The 14,249-nt window shown below is 45.0% G+C and overlaps 1 protein-coding gene across 3 annotated transcripts in view; it reads left to right on the top strand.

Annotated features, from left to right (window-relative positions):
- The window catches only part of DDHD1 (DDHD domain containing 1), a 428,406-nt gene that overhangs the window by 139,614 nt on the left and 274,543 nt on the right, over window positions 1-14,249 (top strand). For all 3 annotated transcript variants that reach the window (XM_053697596.1, XM_053697597.1, XM_053697595.1), the window contains one exon: window positions 3,352-3,461. In XM_053697596.1, coding sequence (XP_053553571.1) covers window positions 3,352-3,461 — 110 coding nt within the window. The remainder of the gene's footprint in view (window positions 1-3,351; window positions 3,462-14,249) is intronic.

Genomic DNA, 14,249 nt, shown 5'->3' with positions numbered 1-14,249 from the left:
TATGGCTCTGGCTCTTTTGGAGTGTTTTGGCTCCTGCAAGGGGTGGTCTCTTCCTTTTGCGTCGGGACTTTCAAGGGCTTCTTGCTCTCGTTATCCGGGTTATTCTGGATTTTTCCCTGGGAGATCTGTGTTTTTTTTATATCAGACGAGGGATTTATGTGCCTGGAAGATTGTTTAATCTAAACATGTGTGGGGCCCAGGCTTCTTGTTCTGATCTTCCAGTTGTCGAGGGTTTTACTCTGGGTTTTCTCTTTGTGGATCCCGCTGTGGGATGTTACCGGAGCTTATGATTCTAGGACTGGCCTAGGGGTTCAGTTTCCGTGGTACTTGGGCTTTGCCCTTGTTCTGGTTGTTTTACAACTTGGCCAGAGCCTGGGCTCCTTGGGCCTTGTCTTGTGCCGGACGATACGGTTCCCTTGGGACAGCCAACTAACGTGACCTGTTGGTGGGCTTTCCTGCCTAGCAAACGGAAGGTTTGCGGTTGCTCAGCTTTCACTTTTGCGCCTGTTATGTGTGCTAGCACAATGGTGTTTTAAGGGGTTCTTTCGTATTAGTCTGTGACGTGGCCTTGTGTCCTCTCTGTTCTTCCTACGACTTCCTGTCTTATGGGCAGGTGCTATCGACGCTCTCCTGTTTAGGGGGCTAGTTGTCCTCCTTACAGAGGTGTGGTTCCCTTTTTAGGGGCCTCTCCTGTGTTTGTGTCTTGGGGTTACAGTGGACCTTCTTTTTTAGAGGTTCTGTGCCTCTACCCTTTGAGATCTGTGAGTAGGCTTGGCGGCCTGGATTGCCTGGAGAGTGTCCTCTGTCTGGGAGGTTGGGCAATTTCTGTCTTGGGCCGCTTCTTCCTTACGGATAGTGTTTTCTCTGTGTCTTCCTATGGATGGCAGCGTGTTACTGGACTCAGATTTTTATTTTCTGAGTTTGCTGCTTGTAATTTTCCGTTTGCTCAGTCTCTGAGTTCTAACGTTTTGAGGACTTTGTCTTCAGCTGTCTTTTTCGGTGCTGTTGCACGATGTTTGGGAGATGTTTCTTCCCCTTGATGATTCCCGGTTGCTCCTTGTGGGTTGGTGTCGTCTCCCCTTGTTCTCGGGATCCATTTGGGTTTCTGTGAACTTGTCCTTCCTTTGAAGGTTTTTTTTTCCTTTATGTATTTTGCTATACCTTTTGGGTTTTTTTCAGTCTTGGTGCCCTCAGAATGGGCTGCCTATTGTACCCTCCCGTTTTTGCATTCAGTATCCTCTATAGCTTGGGTATTGTTTTCCAAAAAGTAATGAATGCAGCTGTGGACTCTTTCCATTTATGAAGAAAAACTTAAATTATGCTTACCTGATAATTTTCTTTTCTTCAGATGGAAAGAGTCCACAGCTCCCCACCCGTAATTTGTCTGTGGGGCGTCAATTCTTTTTTTTTTTTTTTTTATCTTCTTGCACCTTTTCACCCTGGTATTTCTTCTACTGTTCCTTGTCCCTCAGCAGAATGACTGGGGGATGAGGGGGGTGGGAGGAGTATTTAAGCCTTTGGCTGGGGTGTCTTTGCCTCTTCCTGGTGGCCAGGTTCTTAATTCCCAAAAATAATGAATGCAGCTGTGGACTCTATCCATCTGAAGAAAAGAAAATTATCAGGTAAGCATAATTTTGTTTTCTTGGCCATTTTTCAGAGAATATGAATAACACGTTTCTTTCACTCATGGTAAGTGTTTGGCTGAGCCCATTTATTATCAATTAACTGTGTTTACTTATTTTGAATCATAATAACAGAAACTACACAAATGACCCCGATCAAAAGTTTATATACCCTGGTGATTTTGGCCTGATAACATGCACACAAGTTGACACAGAGGGGTTTGAATGGCTATTAAAGGTAACCATCCTCACCTGTGATCTGTTTGCTTGTAATTAGTGTGCATGTTTAAAAGGTCAATGAGTTTCTGGACTCCTGACAGACCCTTGCATCTTTGATCCAGGGCTGCACTGACGTTTCTGGATTCTGAGTCATGGGGAAAGCAAAAGAATTGTCAAAGGATCTGCTGGAAAAGGTAGTTGAACTGTATAAAACAGGAAAGGGATATAAAAAGATATCCAAGGAATTGAGAATGCCAATCGGCAGTGTTCAAACTCTAATCAAGAAGTGGAAAATGAGGGGTTCTGTTGAAACCAAACCACGGTCAGGTAGACCAACCAAAATTTCAGCCACAACTGCCAGGAAAATTGTTCGGGATGCAAAGAAAAGCCCACAAATAACTTCAGGTGAAATACAGGACTCTCTGAAAACATGTGGTGTGGCTGTTTCAAGATGCACAATAAGGAGGCACTTTAAAAAGATGGGCTGCATGGTCGAGTCTCCAGAAGAAATCCATTACTATGCAAATGCCACAAAGCATCCCGCTTACAATACACCTAACAGCACAGAGACAAGCCTCAAACCTTCTGGCAGAGTCATTTGGAGTGATGAGACCAAAATTTAGCTTTTTGGCCACAACCATAAACGCAACATTTGGAGAGAAGTCAATAAGGCCTATGATGAAAGGTACACCATTCCTACTTTGAAACACGGAGGTGGATCGCTGATGTTTTGGGGATGTGTGAGCTACAAAGGCACAGGAAATTTGGTCAGAATTGATGGCAAGCTGAATGCAGTGTATTATCAAAAAATACTGGAGGAAAATTTGCATTCATCAGCCCGGAAGCTGCGCATGGGACGTACTTGGACATTCCAACATGACAATGATCCTAAACACAAGGCCAAGTCGACCTGTCATTGACTACAGCAGAATAAAGTGAAGGTTCTGGAGTGGCCAGTCTCCTGAACTCAATATCATTGAGCCACTCTGGGGAGATCTCAAAACGTGCAGTTCATGCAAGACAGCCCAAGAATTTACAGGAACTAGAGGCTTTTTGCCAGGAAGAATGGGCAGCTTTACCATCTGAGAAGATAAAGAGCCTAATCCACAAATATCACAAAAGACTTCAAGCTGTCATTGATGTTAAAGGGGTCAATACACAGTATTAAGAACTGGGGTATGTAAACTTTTGATCAGGGTTATTAGGGTAGTTTCTGTTGTCATTATGATTTAAAAAGAGTAAACACAGTTGATTGATAATAAATGGCTTCAGCCAAACGTGAAAAGTTTTTGTGTTATCATTCATATTCTCTGAAAAATGGCCCCGAAATCATAAATTCTGCCAGGGTATGTAAACTTATGAGCACAACTGTTTATATGTATGTGTGTGTATATATGTATATTTAAATCTTTTAAACCTCATATCTGCTAAGTCTTTTTAGTACATAACTGAGCAGTAGGTTTCACCAAGTTGTATGTTTGCTAATCTGAATTCTACTCTGCTTTTAAAGGATGAGAGACACCGCAAGAAAAATTGAAGAGAAACACTTTTCAAACTTGACAACAGAGCATGTAGAGTTCCTTCCTGTGGAATGGCGGTCAAAACTTGCTCTTGATGGAGGTAATTTCTGGAACAAATGTGCATAACTTATGTATACTCTTTAATTCAGAGAGATTTATATGATTGTTATGATCTGTGTATATTAGAGATATGGTTTTATTGTATAATAATTATATGATAAAATATATATATATATACTAGTACTAAAGCCCGTGTACCAGGGCCATTTTTTTCAGAACAGCGGTCCCACCCCTTGCTCTCTCCCCCCTTTCTTTTGCTCTCTCTTCCCCCCCTCTCTTTTGCTTTCTTTCCCCCCTCTCTTTTGCTTTCTCTCCCCCCTCTCCTTTGCTCTCTCTCTCCCCTCTTTTGCTCTCTCTCTCCCCTCTTTTGCTCTCTCTCTCCCCTCTTTTGCTCTCTCTCTCCCCTCTTTGGCTCTCTCCATCCCCTCTTTTGCTCTCTCTCCCCCCCCCCCCTCTTTGGCTCTCTCCCCTCTTTTGCTCTCTCTCCTCTTTGGCTCTCTCTCTCCCCTCTTTGGCTCCCCCCCCCTTTGGCTCTCTCTCCCCCCTCTTTGGCTCTCTCTCTCTCCCCCCTCTTTGGCTCTCTCTCTCTCCCCCCTCTTTGGCTCTCTCTCTCTCCCCCCTCTTTGGCTCTCTCTCTCTCCCCCCTCTTTGGCTCTCTCTCTCCCTCCCCTTTGGCTCCCCCCTCCCCTTTGGCTCCCCCCCCTCTTTGGCTCTCCCCCCCCTCTTTTGTTCTCTCCCCCCCCTCTTTTGTTCTCTCCCCCCCCCCCCTCTTTGGCTCTCTCCCCCCTCCCTCTTTGGCTCTCTCCCCCCCTCCCTCTTTGGCTCTCTCCCCCCCCCCCCCTCTTTGGCTCTCTCCCCCCCCCTCTTTGGCTCTCCCCCCCCCCTCTTTGGCTCTGCCCCCCCCTCTTTGGCTCTGCCCCCCCCTCTTTGGCTCTCCCCCCCCCCCTCTTTGGCTCTGCCCCCCCCTCTTTGGCTCTGCCCCCCCCTCTTTGGCTCTCTCCCCCCCTCTTTGGCTCTGCCCCCCCCCTCTTTGGCTCTGCCCCCCCCTCTTTTGCTCTCCTCTTTGGCTCTCTTTCCTCTTTTGCTCTCTCTCTCCCCCCTCTTTGGCTCTCCCCACCTTTAGCTCTCCCCCCTCTTTGGCTCTCTCTCCTTTTTGGCTCTTTTTCCTCTTTGGCTCTCTCTCCCCCCTCTTTGGCTCTCCCCCCCTTCTCTTTGGCTCTTCCCCCCTTCTCTTTGGCTCTCTTCCCCCCCTTCTCTTTGGCTCTCTCTCCCCCCCCCCCTTCTCTTTGGCTCTCTGCCCCCCCCCCTTCTCTTTGGCTCTCTGCCCCCCCCCCTTCTCTTTGGCTCTCTGCCCCCCCCCCTTCTCTTTGGCTCTCTGCCCCCCCCCCTTCTCTTTGGCTCTCTGCCCCCCCCTTCTCTTTGGCTCTCTGCCCCCCCCCCTTCTCTTTGGCTCTCTGCGCCCCCCCCTTCTCTTTGGCTCTCTGCCCCCCCCCCTTCTCTTTGGCTCTCTGCCCCCCCCCTTCTCTTTGGCTCTCTGCCCCCCCCCCCTTCTCTTTGGCTCTCTGCCCCCCCTTCTCTTTGGCTCTCTGCCCCCCCTTCTCTTTGGCTCTCTGCCCCCCCCCTTCTCTTTGGCTCTCTGCCCCCCCCCCTCCTGCTCCCTCTCTGGCTCTGTCTTCGCGGGACCCCGCCCGGCCACGCCCCTCGCAACGCCCGGCCACGCCCCTCGCGACGCTCCCGTCGGCCACAAACAGCTGTGAGGTCTGGGGAGCGCGTTGCCTCTTCTCACGCAGCAGACCTCACAGCTGTTGAGTAGCTCGCGCTCCCTATCTCACAGCTGCTTGTATGCTGTGTACCTCGCGCTCCCAATCTGTCAGCTGTCAGCTATGCCAAGGTGCGCGAGAATAGAATCTAAGGCCAAGTGTTTGTCTGTACTGCGCATGACGGCTTCAGACAAACACTTGTCTTTTATAATATAGGATATATGTGTGTGTATGTGTGTGTATATATATATATATATATATACACAAAGATAGGTGTATGTGCACTCTCACCAACGTTCTACAGCTATCAGGGTGCTATACGTTAATCTGTAGAAATGCAAAAAGAAAGCACTCACTGAATTTTCTTCAAAATGTGACAAGCAAATTTAATGCAGTTTGTGACGTTTCGGGACAACAACAGTCCCTTCCTCTGACAAGTTAACAATGAACAAAATCAGCCTTTAAATAGGCTCCCAATCACACTCCCCTCAGGATCAGCCAATCCAGGCTGAATAACAAACACACCCCTTTAGTGACCAATGAAAATCAGTGATAGACATGTGCATGTTAATATTGTGAAAATATCGAACAAAAAAACTAGATAAAAACAAGCCCAGAATGATTCCTCTTGTTGGTAGTCATGCCCCCACCAAAAATCAAAATCTTGCTGAATTATGAGCAAACTAGAGTGAGAGAATACAGCTAAACTTGATCATAAGCTCTTAGCCAATCATCATTCATTTTGCATCAGACTCTGATGCGTCATCCAATATAATCCCGGTTACCACCCACTGTTGCTAAGGACGCCCAACTCTCCAATGTATAAGCTGATCGCGACATATGCACCAAGCACATCAACAGCTGTCAGGGAACAGAATCACAAATCGCCCCGAACACACAGCCCAATCACACAATCCAATCGCAACATGTGTGGCACAAAAGCCCGGTCAGCGTACAACACACAGAGCGCAGTCGATCACCACGCGAGAAACAGCATTCAGAAAAACCGCATCAGGGAAACACAGCATCGGCAAAACAATGCAAGAGTAAAGGGCCCCACTTGATCATATAAGATTGCCATAATTTTAATGAGCGCCTAAGTAATCATAGCCACCAATTTTAATCTGTGTGTCAATTGGCCGTAAATAAGTTATCACCGCTAGCTACATATAAGTGTAAACAGTGTCAGGGCCATCCAATATCCAAACGCCATGTCAGAGTGGGCGTGCAAGCAGAGGCGTGTCAGTGCCACATAGTGTATAGAATGACTTTATTTTAAAAAACTGTGTACACAATCTATCAAAACAAAATACAAAAATGCAATTAAACAACGTGCCAAACCAAGTTGAAGAATTAATCCTGCATACCTAAAAAACAAATGACTTTAAAAATAGTAAAAAAACAAACAGCTTATCCAGAATCAATTCCCCACTATGTGACAAACAAGTGCAATCAGATGCCAACGATAAACAAATAAACATTATAGTAAAGCACACCACTAACCTCCAACAAAATAGAATAAAAATGGGTATAAGCATTGTGAAAAAAGAGAGCGAAACAGTAATCTCTTCTGTGAGGCGTGCTCGCCTATCAATCAAAGACAGCAATATAGATAGATCATATCAACCTAGCTCACAAAATTGAACCTGACATAGAGCCTGAAATGCTTGCATAGCATAGGTAGCAGCCTGTAACGTGTGGTATTGAAAATGGCTTATAAAATCAAGCCCATGAAAGAAGACCGGTTATATGTCTCCATGTAAACTATTGGAAAGTTGCAACAAAATATCAAGTAAAGGGCATGACCAACCACCAGAGAGATTAAGAAACTGGGTAACCACTCCATAAAGTGATACATAAAACTTGCACAAAAATAAAAATTCAAAAAGTTAAAACAAAAAGTTAAAAACAAAAATTGGCACATGGAGGACTGACAAATACTAACTTAATAATTCATAATCGTATGTTACAACTCTCCAATAGTTTACATGTTTTTTAGGTATGCAGGATTTATACTGCAACTTGGTTTGGCACGTTGTTTAATTGTATTTTTGTATTTTGTTTTGATAGATTGTGTACACAGTTTTTTAAAATTAAGTCATTCTATACACTATGTGGCACTGACACGCCTCTGCTTGCACGCCCACTCTGACATGGCGTTTGGATATTGGATGGCCCTGACACTTTGTTTACACTTATATGAAGCTAGCGGTGATAACTTATTTACGGCCAATTGACACATAGATTAAAATTGGTGGCTATGATTACTTAGGCGCTCAGTAAAATTATGGCAAGCTTATATGATCAAGTGGGGCCCTTTTCTCTTGCATTGTTTTGCCGATGCTGTGTTTCCCTGATGCGGTTTTTCTGAATGCTGTTTCTCGCGTGGTGATCGACTGCGCTCTGTGTGTTGTACGCTGACCGGGCTTTTGTGCCACACATGTTGCGATTGGATTGTGTGATTGGGCTGTGTGTTCGGGGCGATTTGTGATTCTGTTCCCTGACAGCTGTTGATGTGCTTGGTGCATATGTCGCGATCAGCTTATACATTGGAGAGTTGGGCGTCCTTAGCAACAGTGGGTGGTAACCGGGATTATATTGGATGACGCATCAGAGTCTGATGCAAAATGAATGATGATTGGCTAAGAGCTTATGATCGAGTTTAGCTGTATTCTCTCACTCTAGTTTGCTCATAATTCAGCAAGATTTTGATTTTTGGTGGGGGCATGACTACCAACAAGAGGAATCATTCTGGGCTTGTTTTTATCTAGTTTTTTTGTTCGATATTTTCACAATATTAACATGCACATGTCTATCACTGATTTTCATTGGTCACTAAAGGGGTGTGTTTGTTATTCAGCCTGGATTGGCTGATCCTGAGGGGAGTGTGATTGGGAGCCTATTTAAAGGCTGATTTTGTTCATTGTTAACTTGTCAGAGGAAGGGACTGTTGTTGTCCCGAAACGTCACAAACTGCATTAAATTTGCTTGTCACATTTTGAAGAAAATTCAGTGAGTGCTTTCTTTTTGCATATATATATAACCCTAATAGACTCGGTAGAAATGAAAATATTTCTGACGGAGGTCAGAAAGTTAAAACTCTTAACTACTTGCCGAGCTCTTCATTCCATTCCTCGGCTGTCTGTAGCTCAGTGCATGGAGACAATCGGACTAATGGTAGCGGCAATGGACATAGTCCCTTTTGCACAGCTACACCTCAGACCACTGAAACTATGCATGCTCAAACAGTGGAATGGGGATTATGCAGATTTGTCTCCTCAAATACAGTTGGACCAGGGGATCTTCTCTGGTGGTTGTATCAGGATCACCTGTCTCAGGGAATGTGTTTCCGCAGACCAGAGTGGATCATTGTAACGACCGACGCCAGTCTGTTGGGCTGGGGTGCAGTCTGGGACTCCCTGAAAGCTCAGGGCTTATGGTCTCGGGAAGAAGCTCTTCTCCCGATAAACATTCTGGAACTGAGGGCGATATTCAACGCTCTTCAGGCATGGCCTCAGCTAGCTGCTGCCGAATTCATCAGATTTCAGTCGGACAACATCACAACTGTAGCTTACATCAACCATCAAGGGGGAACAAGGAGTCTCCTAGCAATGATGGAAGTAACCAAAATAATCAGGTGGGCGGAGGTTCACTCTTGCCACCTCTCAGCAATTCACATCCCAGGAGTAGACAACTGGGAAGCAGATTTTCTAAGTCGTCAGACTTTTCATCCGGGGGAGTGGGAACTCCTCCCGGAGGTATTTGCCCAGCTTACTCAGCTATGGGGCACTCCAGAATTGGATCTGATGGCGTCCCGTCAGAATGCCAAACTTCCTCTTTATGGGCCCAGGTCCCGGGATCCCCAGGCGGTGTTGATAGATGCTCTAGCAGCGCCTTGGTCCTTCAATCTGGCCTATGTGTTTCCACCGTTTCCTCTCCTTCCTCGTCTGGTTGCCAGAATCAAGCAGGAGAGGGCGTCAGTGATTCTAATAGCACCTGCGTGGCCACGCAGGACTCGGTATGCAGACCTAGTGGACATGTCATCCGTTCCACCATGGACTCTGCCAATGAGGCAGGACCTTCTACTTCAAGGTCCTTTCAAACATCCAAATCTAATTTCTCTGCATCTGACTGCCTGGAGATTGAATGCCTAATTCTATCTAAGCATGGTTTCTCTGAGTCGGTTATCGATACCCTGATTCAGGCTAGAAAGCCTGTCACCAGGAAAATCTACCATAAGATTTGGCAAAAATATCTTTGTTGGTGCGAATCCAAGGGTTACTCATGGAGTAAGATTAGGATTCCCAGGATATTGTCCTTTCTCCAAGAAGGATTGGATAATAGCAAAGACTATACAGATATGTTAGATGTTAACAACACAATGTACAGAATGACTAGAATAGAGCACAATACTCCCCTCTTAAGTGACCGCTGCCCTCTAACAGTCTCTCCCAACAGGACTGTGAGTAGAATATAGATCAAATGTATAGAGGCGCTGGTCTTGAATCTCGTGTATATTTACGTTCACACTGAAGAAAGAAACTTAACTTGTGATTTGCAGGAGTTGACAACAAAATAATGTGCAGTATACTCACTCCGAAAAATTTCAGAGTTCAGCTTCTTCAAAAGGATCTCTGTCCCAGTTTTCCACACTGTGCTTTAGTATCTGTAGATAATGGAAATTGCACTGCAGGTAATTGTATCTTGTGCTGAATAAAATGTGCAATATACTCACTCCGATAAATTCGGAATCCGGCTCCTCAAAAAGTGGTAGGTAGCTTTAAATTACTTCCAAGAAAGGCAGCAAAATACTTGTTGTAGCAAACAAATATTTATTAAAACATAATTAAAAGGCTCTTATTTGGCTTGGATTATCAGCTAGTTCCTTAAAAGGACAGATATCTGCTTTGTCTATTCTTTTACACAAACGTCTGGCAGAGGTACCAGACGTTCAAGCGTTTAGTCAGGCTTTAGTCAGAATCAAGCCTGTTTATAGACCTGTGGCTCCGCCATGGAGTCTGAATTTAGTTCTTTCAGTTCTGCAAGGGGTTCCGTTTGAACCTTTACATTCCATAGATATTAAATTTTTATCTTGGAAAGTTTTGTTTTTGGTAGCTATCTCTTCTGCTCGAAGAGTTTCAGAGTTATCTGCTTTATAGTGTGACTCACCTTACTTGGTGTTCCACGCAGACAAGGTAGTTTTGCGTACCAAACCCGGTTTTCTTCCTAAGGTTGTGTCTAATAAGAATATTAACCAGGAAATTGTTGTTCCTTCTCTGTGTCCTAATCCTTCTTCGAAGAAGGAACGTCTGTTACACAATCTTGATGTGGTTCGTGCTTTAAAGTTCTATTTACAAGCAACTAAGGATTTCAGACAAACAACTTCATTGTTTGTCATCTATTCTGGTAAGAGGAGAGGTCAGAAGGCGACTGCTACCTCTCTCTTTCTTTTTGGCTGAAAAGCATCATCCGTCTGGCCTATGAGACTGCTTGCCAGCAGCCTCCTGAAAGAATTACTGCTCATTCTACCAGAGCAGTGGCTTCCACATGGGCTTTTAAAAATGAGGCTTCTGTTGAACAGATTTGTAAGGCAGCGACTTGGTCTTCGCTGCATACTTTTTCCAAATTTTACAAATTCGATACTTTTGCTTCTTTGGAGGCTATTTTTGGGAGAAAGGTTTTACAAGCAGTGGTGCCTTCCGTTTAAGGTACCTGTCTTGTTCCCTCCCTTCATCCGTGTCCTAAAGCTTTGGTATTGGTATCCCACAAGTAAAGGATGAATCCGTGGACTGGATACACCTTACAAGAGAAAACAGAATTTATGCTTACCTGATAAATTACTTTCTCTTGTGGTGTATCCAGTCCACGGCCCGCCCTGGCTCTTAGGTAGATTTTTTGTCTAAACTACAGTCACCACTGCACCCTATGGTTTCTCCTTTTTCTTCCTATCCTCCGGTCGAATGACTGGGGGGTGGAGCTAGAGGGGGAGCTATATGGACAGCTCTGCTGTGTGCTCTCTTTGCCACTTCCTGTTAGGAAGGAGAATATCCCACAAGTAAAGGATGAATCCGTGGACTGGATACACCACAAGAGAAAGTAATTTATCAGGTAAGCATAAATTCTGTTTTTATTTCTGTTAAGAGGGATCATGACTCTGTTATAGATTACTGATATCCTTTTTGTTGAAATGATTATTTAGTCCGCCAGTCCTTTTCTGTTCCTCATGTGTTGAAATAACACAACATTTTAGCTTTTTGAGCCAATATTAGTTAGGAGTTTTTTGACAATGTTCAAAATATGCCGCAGTTGTTCTCCTCAGGTGTCCCAATTTTTTTTTTTTATTAATACAGTGCCATTCTTTTTCTCCCAATTCCCTTGCTACAGGGAAAGCGCAAGAGGAAATGTAAAAAATCAGTGTGTATGTATTCTGTCACGACTGTATCTATTCCGAACTTTCCCTCTCGTAAGTTTAAAGAAGAGGATATTTCGGTATCGCCTCAGTGTAAGATTCTGAATCTCAGATTCAGACAGTGTAATTCCTTCTTCTGATACTGAAGTTGTATCCTTCAGATTTAAGCTAGAGCACCTCAGTTTACTACTTAAGGAGGTTTTAGCTACCCTGGACGACTCCGATACCATTGTCATAGTCAATCCTAAGCAAGTCATTTGACGTGCCCTCCATGGTGGAAGTATTTCCTGTACCAGATAGGGCTACAGAGATTATTGCTAAGGAATGGTAAGAGACACCTTTTCTCCTTCCCCTATATTTAAAAGATGTTTCCTATAGCAGACTCTATCTAGGAATCTTGGCAGACGGTACCCAAGGTGAAAGGGGCAATTTCCACGCTAGCTAAGAAAACTACTATTCCCATAGAGGATAGTTGCTCCTTTCAGGGTCCTATGGATAAGAAGTTAGAGGGGTTGCTCAGGGTTTACAATGGCTTCCTGCGATTTGTATTGCTACTGTCACTAGTGCGGCAGCATACTGTTTTGATGCGTTGTCTGATTCTATTCGGACAGACACTCCCCTCGAAGAAATCCAAGATAGGATAAAGGCCTTTAAGTTGGCCAACTTCTTTATTACAGATGATTCCCTTCAGGTTATTAAGCTGGGAGCTAAGATTTCAGGCTTTGCCATATTGGCTCGCAGAGCTTTATGGTTAAAATCTTGGTCTGCGGATGTGTCATCTAAGTCTAAACTTTTGGCAATTCCTTACAAGGGAAAGACTTTGTTTGGGCCTGGTTTGACGGAGATAATTTCTGTTATTACGGGACTTAAGGGACATTTCATCCCTCAGGATAAGAGAAATAAACAAAAAGGACGTCAGAGTAATTTTCGTTCCTTTCGGAATTTCAAGGGAAATCCTTCCGATCCCTCTTCCATGCAGGAGCAGTCCAAGCCTTCCTGGAGACCCAATCAGTCTTGGATCTAGGGAAAGCAATCTAAGAAGCAGGCTGTTGGGTCAACGACAACATGAAGGGCCTGCCTCCGATCCGGGACCCTATCTTGGGGGGACAAGTTTTCCTTCTTTGCTCAGGCTTGGGTTCGAGATGTTAAAGATCCCTGGGCGGTGGACATTGTGCCCCAGGGATACAAACTATAGTTCAAGACCTTTCCTCCCAGGGGCAGGTTTCTGCTTTCAAGATTATCTGTAGTCCAGACCAAAAAAAAGCATTCTTACACTGTGTACGGGACCTCTCCGACCTGGGAGTGATTGTTCCTGTTCCAATGCAGGAACACGGTCTGGGATTCTATTCCAATCTGTTTGTGGTTCCCAAGATGGAGGGAACCTTTCAGACCAATTTTAGATTTCAAAAATCTAAACAAGTTTCTCAGAGTGCCGTCCTTCAAGATGGAAACTATTTGTTCCATTCTTCCTCTGGTCCATGAGGGTCAATTATAACCACAGTGGATTTAAAGGACGCATACCTGCATGTTCCCATCCACAGGGACAATCACAAGTTTCTAAAGTTTGCATTTCTAGACAAACACTTACAGTTCGTGGCTCTTCCATTCGGTCTTGCCACGGCTCCTAGAATTTTCTCATAGGTTCTGGGACCCCTGCTGGCGGTGCTCGGATTGCAGGGCATTGCTGTAGCACCTTATCTGGACGACATCTGGTTCAGGCACCTTACTTTCAACAAGCAAGATCACACTCAGAAATGTTATCTTTCCTGCGGTCTCACGGATGGAAGGTGAATTCAGAAAAGAGTTCCTTAATTCCAACTACAAGGGTAGTTTTCTTGTGGTCCATAATGGACTTCTCATCAATGGAAAAATTTTCTTACGGAAGTCAAGATTTTCGATTCTTGCCTAGTACTTCAGTCCTCTTCTTGGCTATCAGTGGCTCAGTGCATGGAGGTAATTGGGCTGATGGTAGCGGCAATGGACATCATCCCGTTCGTCCGTTTCCACCTCAGACTTCTGCAGTTAAGCATGTTCAGGTAGTGGAACGGCGATTATGCGGACCTGTCTCCGCGATTACAGTTGGAGCAGGAGACAAGGGATTCTCTACTTTGGTGGTTGTCTCAGGATCATCTCTCCCAGGGAACCTGCTTTCACAGATCTTCATGGGTGATTGTGACTACAGAAGCCAACCTTCTGGGATGGGGAGCAGTTTGGGGCTCTCTAAAGGCTCAGGGAACATGGACTCGGTCGGAGTCTGTTCTACCCATAAACATTCTGGGATTGAGAGCAATCTTCAATGCTCTCCTGGCCTGGCCTCAGCTTCCCGGTTCATCAGGTTCCAGTCGGACAATATAACCTCCGTGGCTTACATCAACCGTCAAAGGTAGCAAAGATCATTCAGTGGGAGGAAACCCACAATTGCTGTCTGTCGGCGATCCTCATTCCAGGAGTGGGCATCTGGGAGGTTGACTTCCTAAGTAGGCAGACCTTTCACCCGGGGGAGAGGAAACTCCATCCTGAAGTGTTTTCCAGCTTGATTCTCAAATGGGGTCAGTTGGCATTGGATCTCATGGTTTCTCGGCAGAATGCCAAGCTTCTGAGGTATGGGTTGAGGTCAAGGAACCCTCAGGCTGTACTGATAGACGCTCTGGCGGTACCT

Source organism: Bombina bombina, chromosome 1 (assembly GCF_027579735.1).
Source record: "Bombina bombina isolate aBomBom1 chromosome 1, aBomBom1.pri, whole genome shotgun sequence".
In the NCBI taxonomy this organism is placed as follows: Eukaryota; Metazoa; Chordata; class Amphibia; order Anura; family Bombinatoridae; genus Bombina; species Bombina bombina.
The sequence above is the reverse complement of the archived record's forward strand: the minus strand, read 5'-3'. Positions and strand labels throughout refer to the sequence as shown.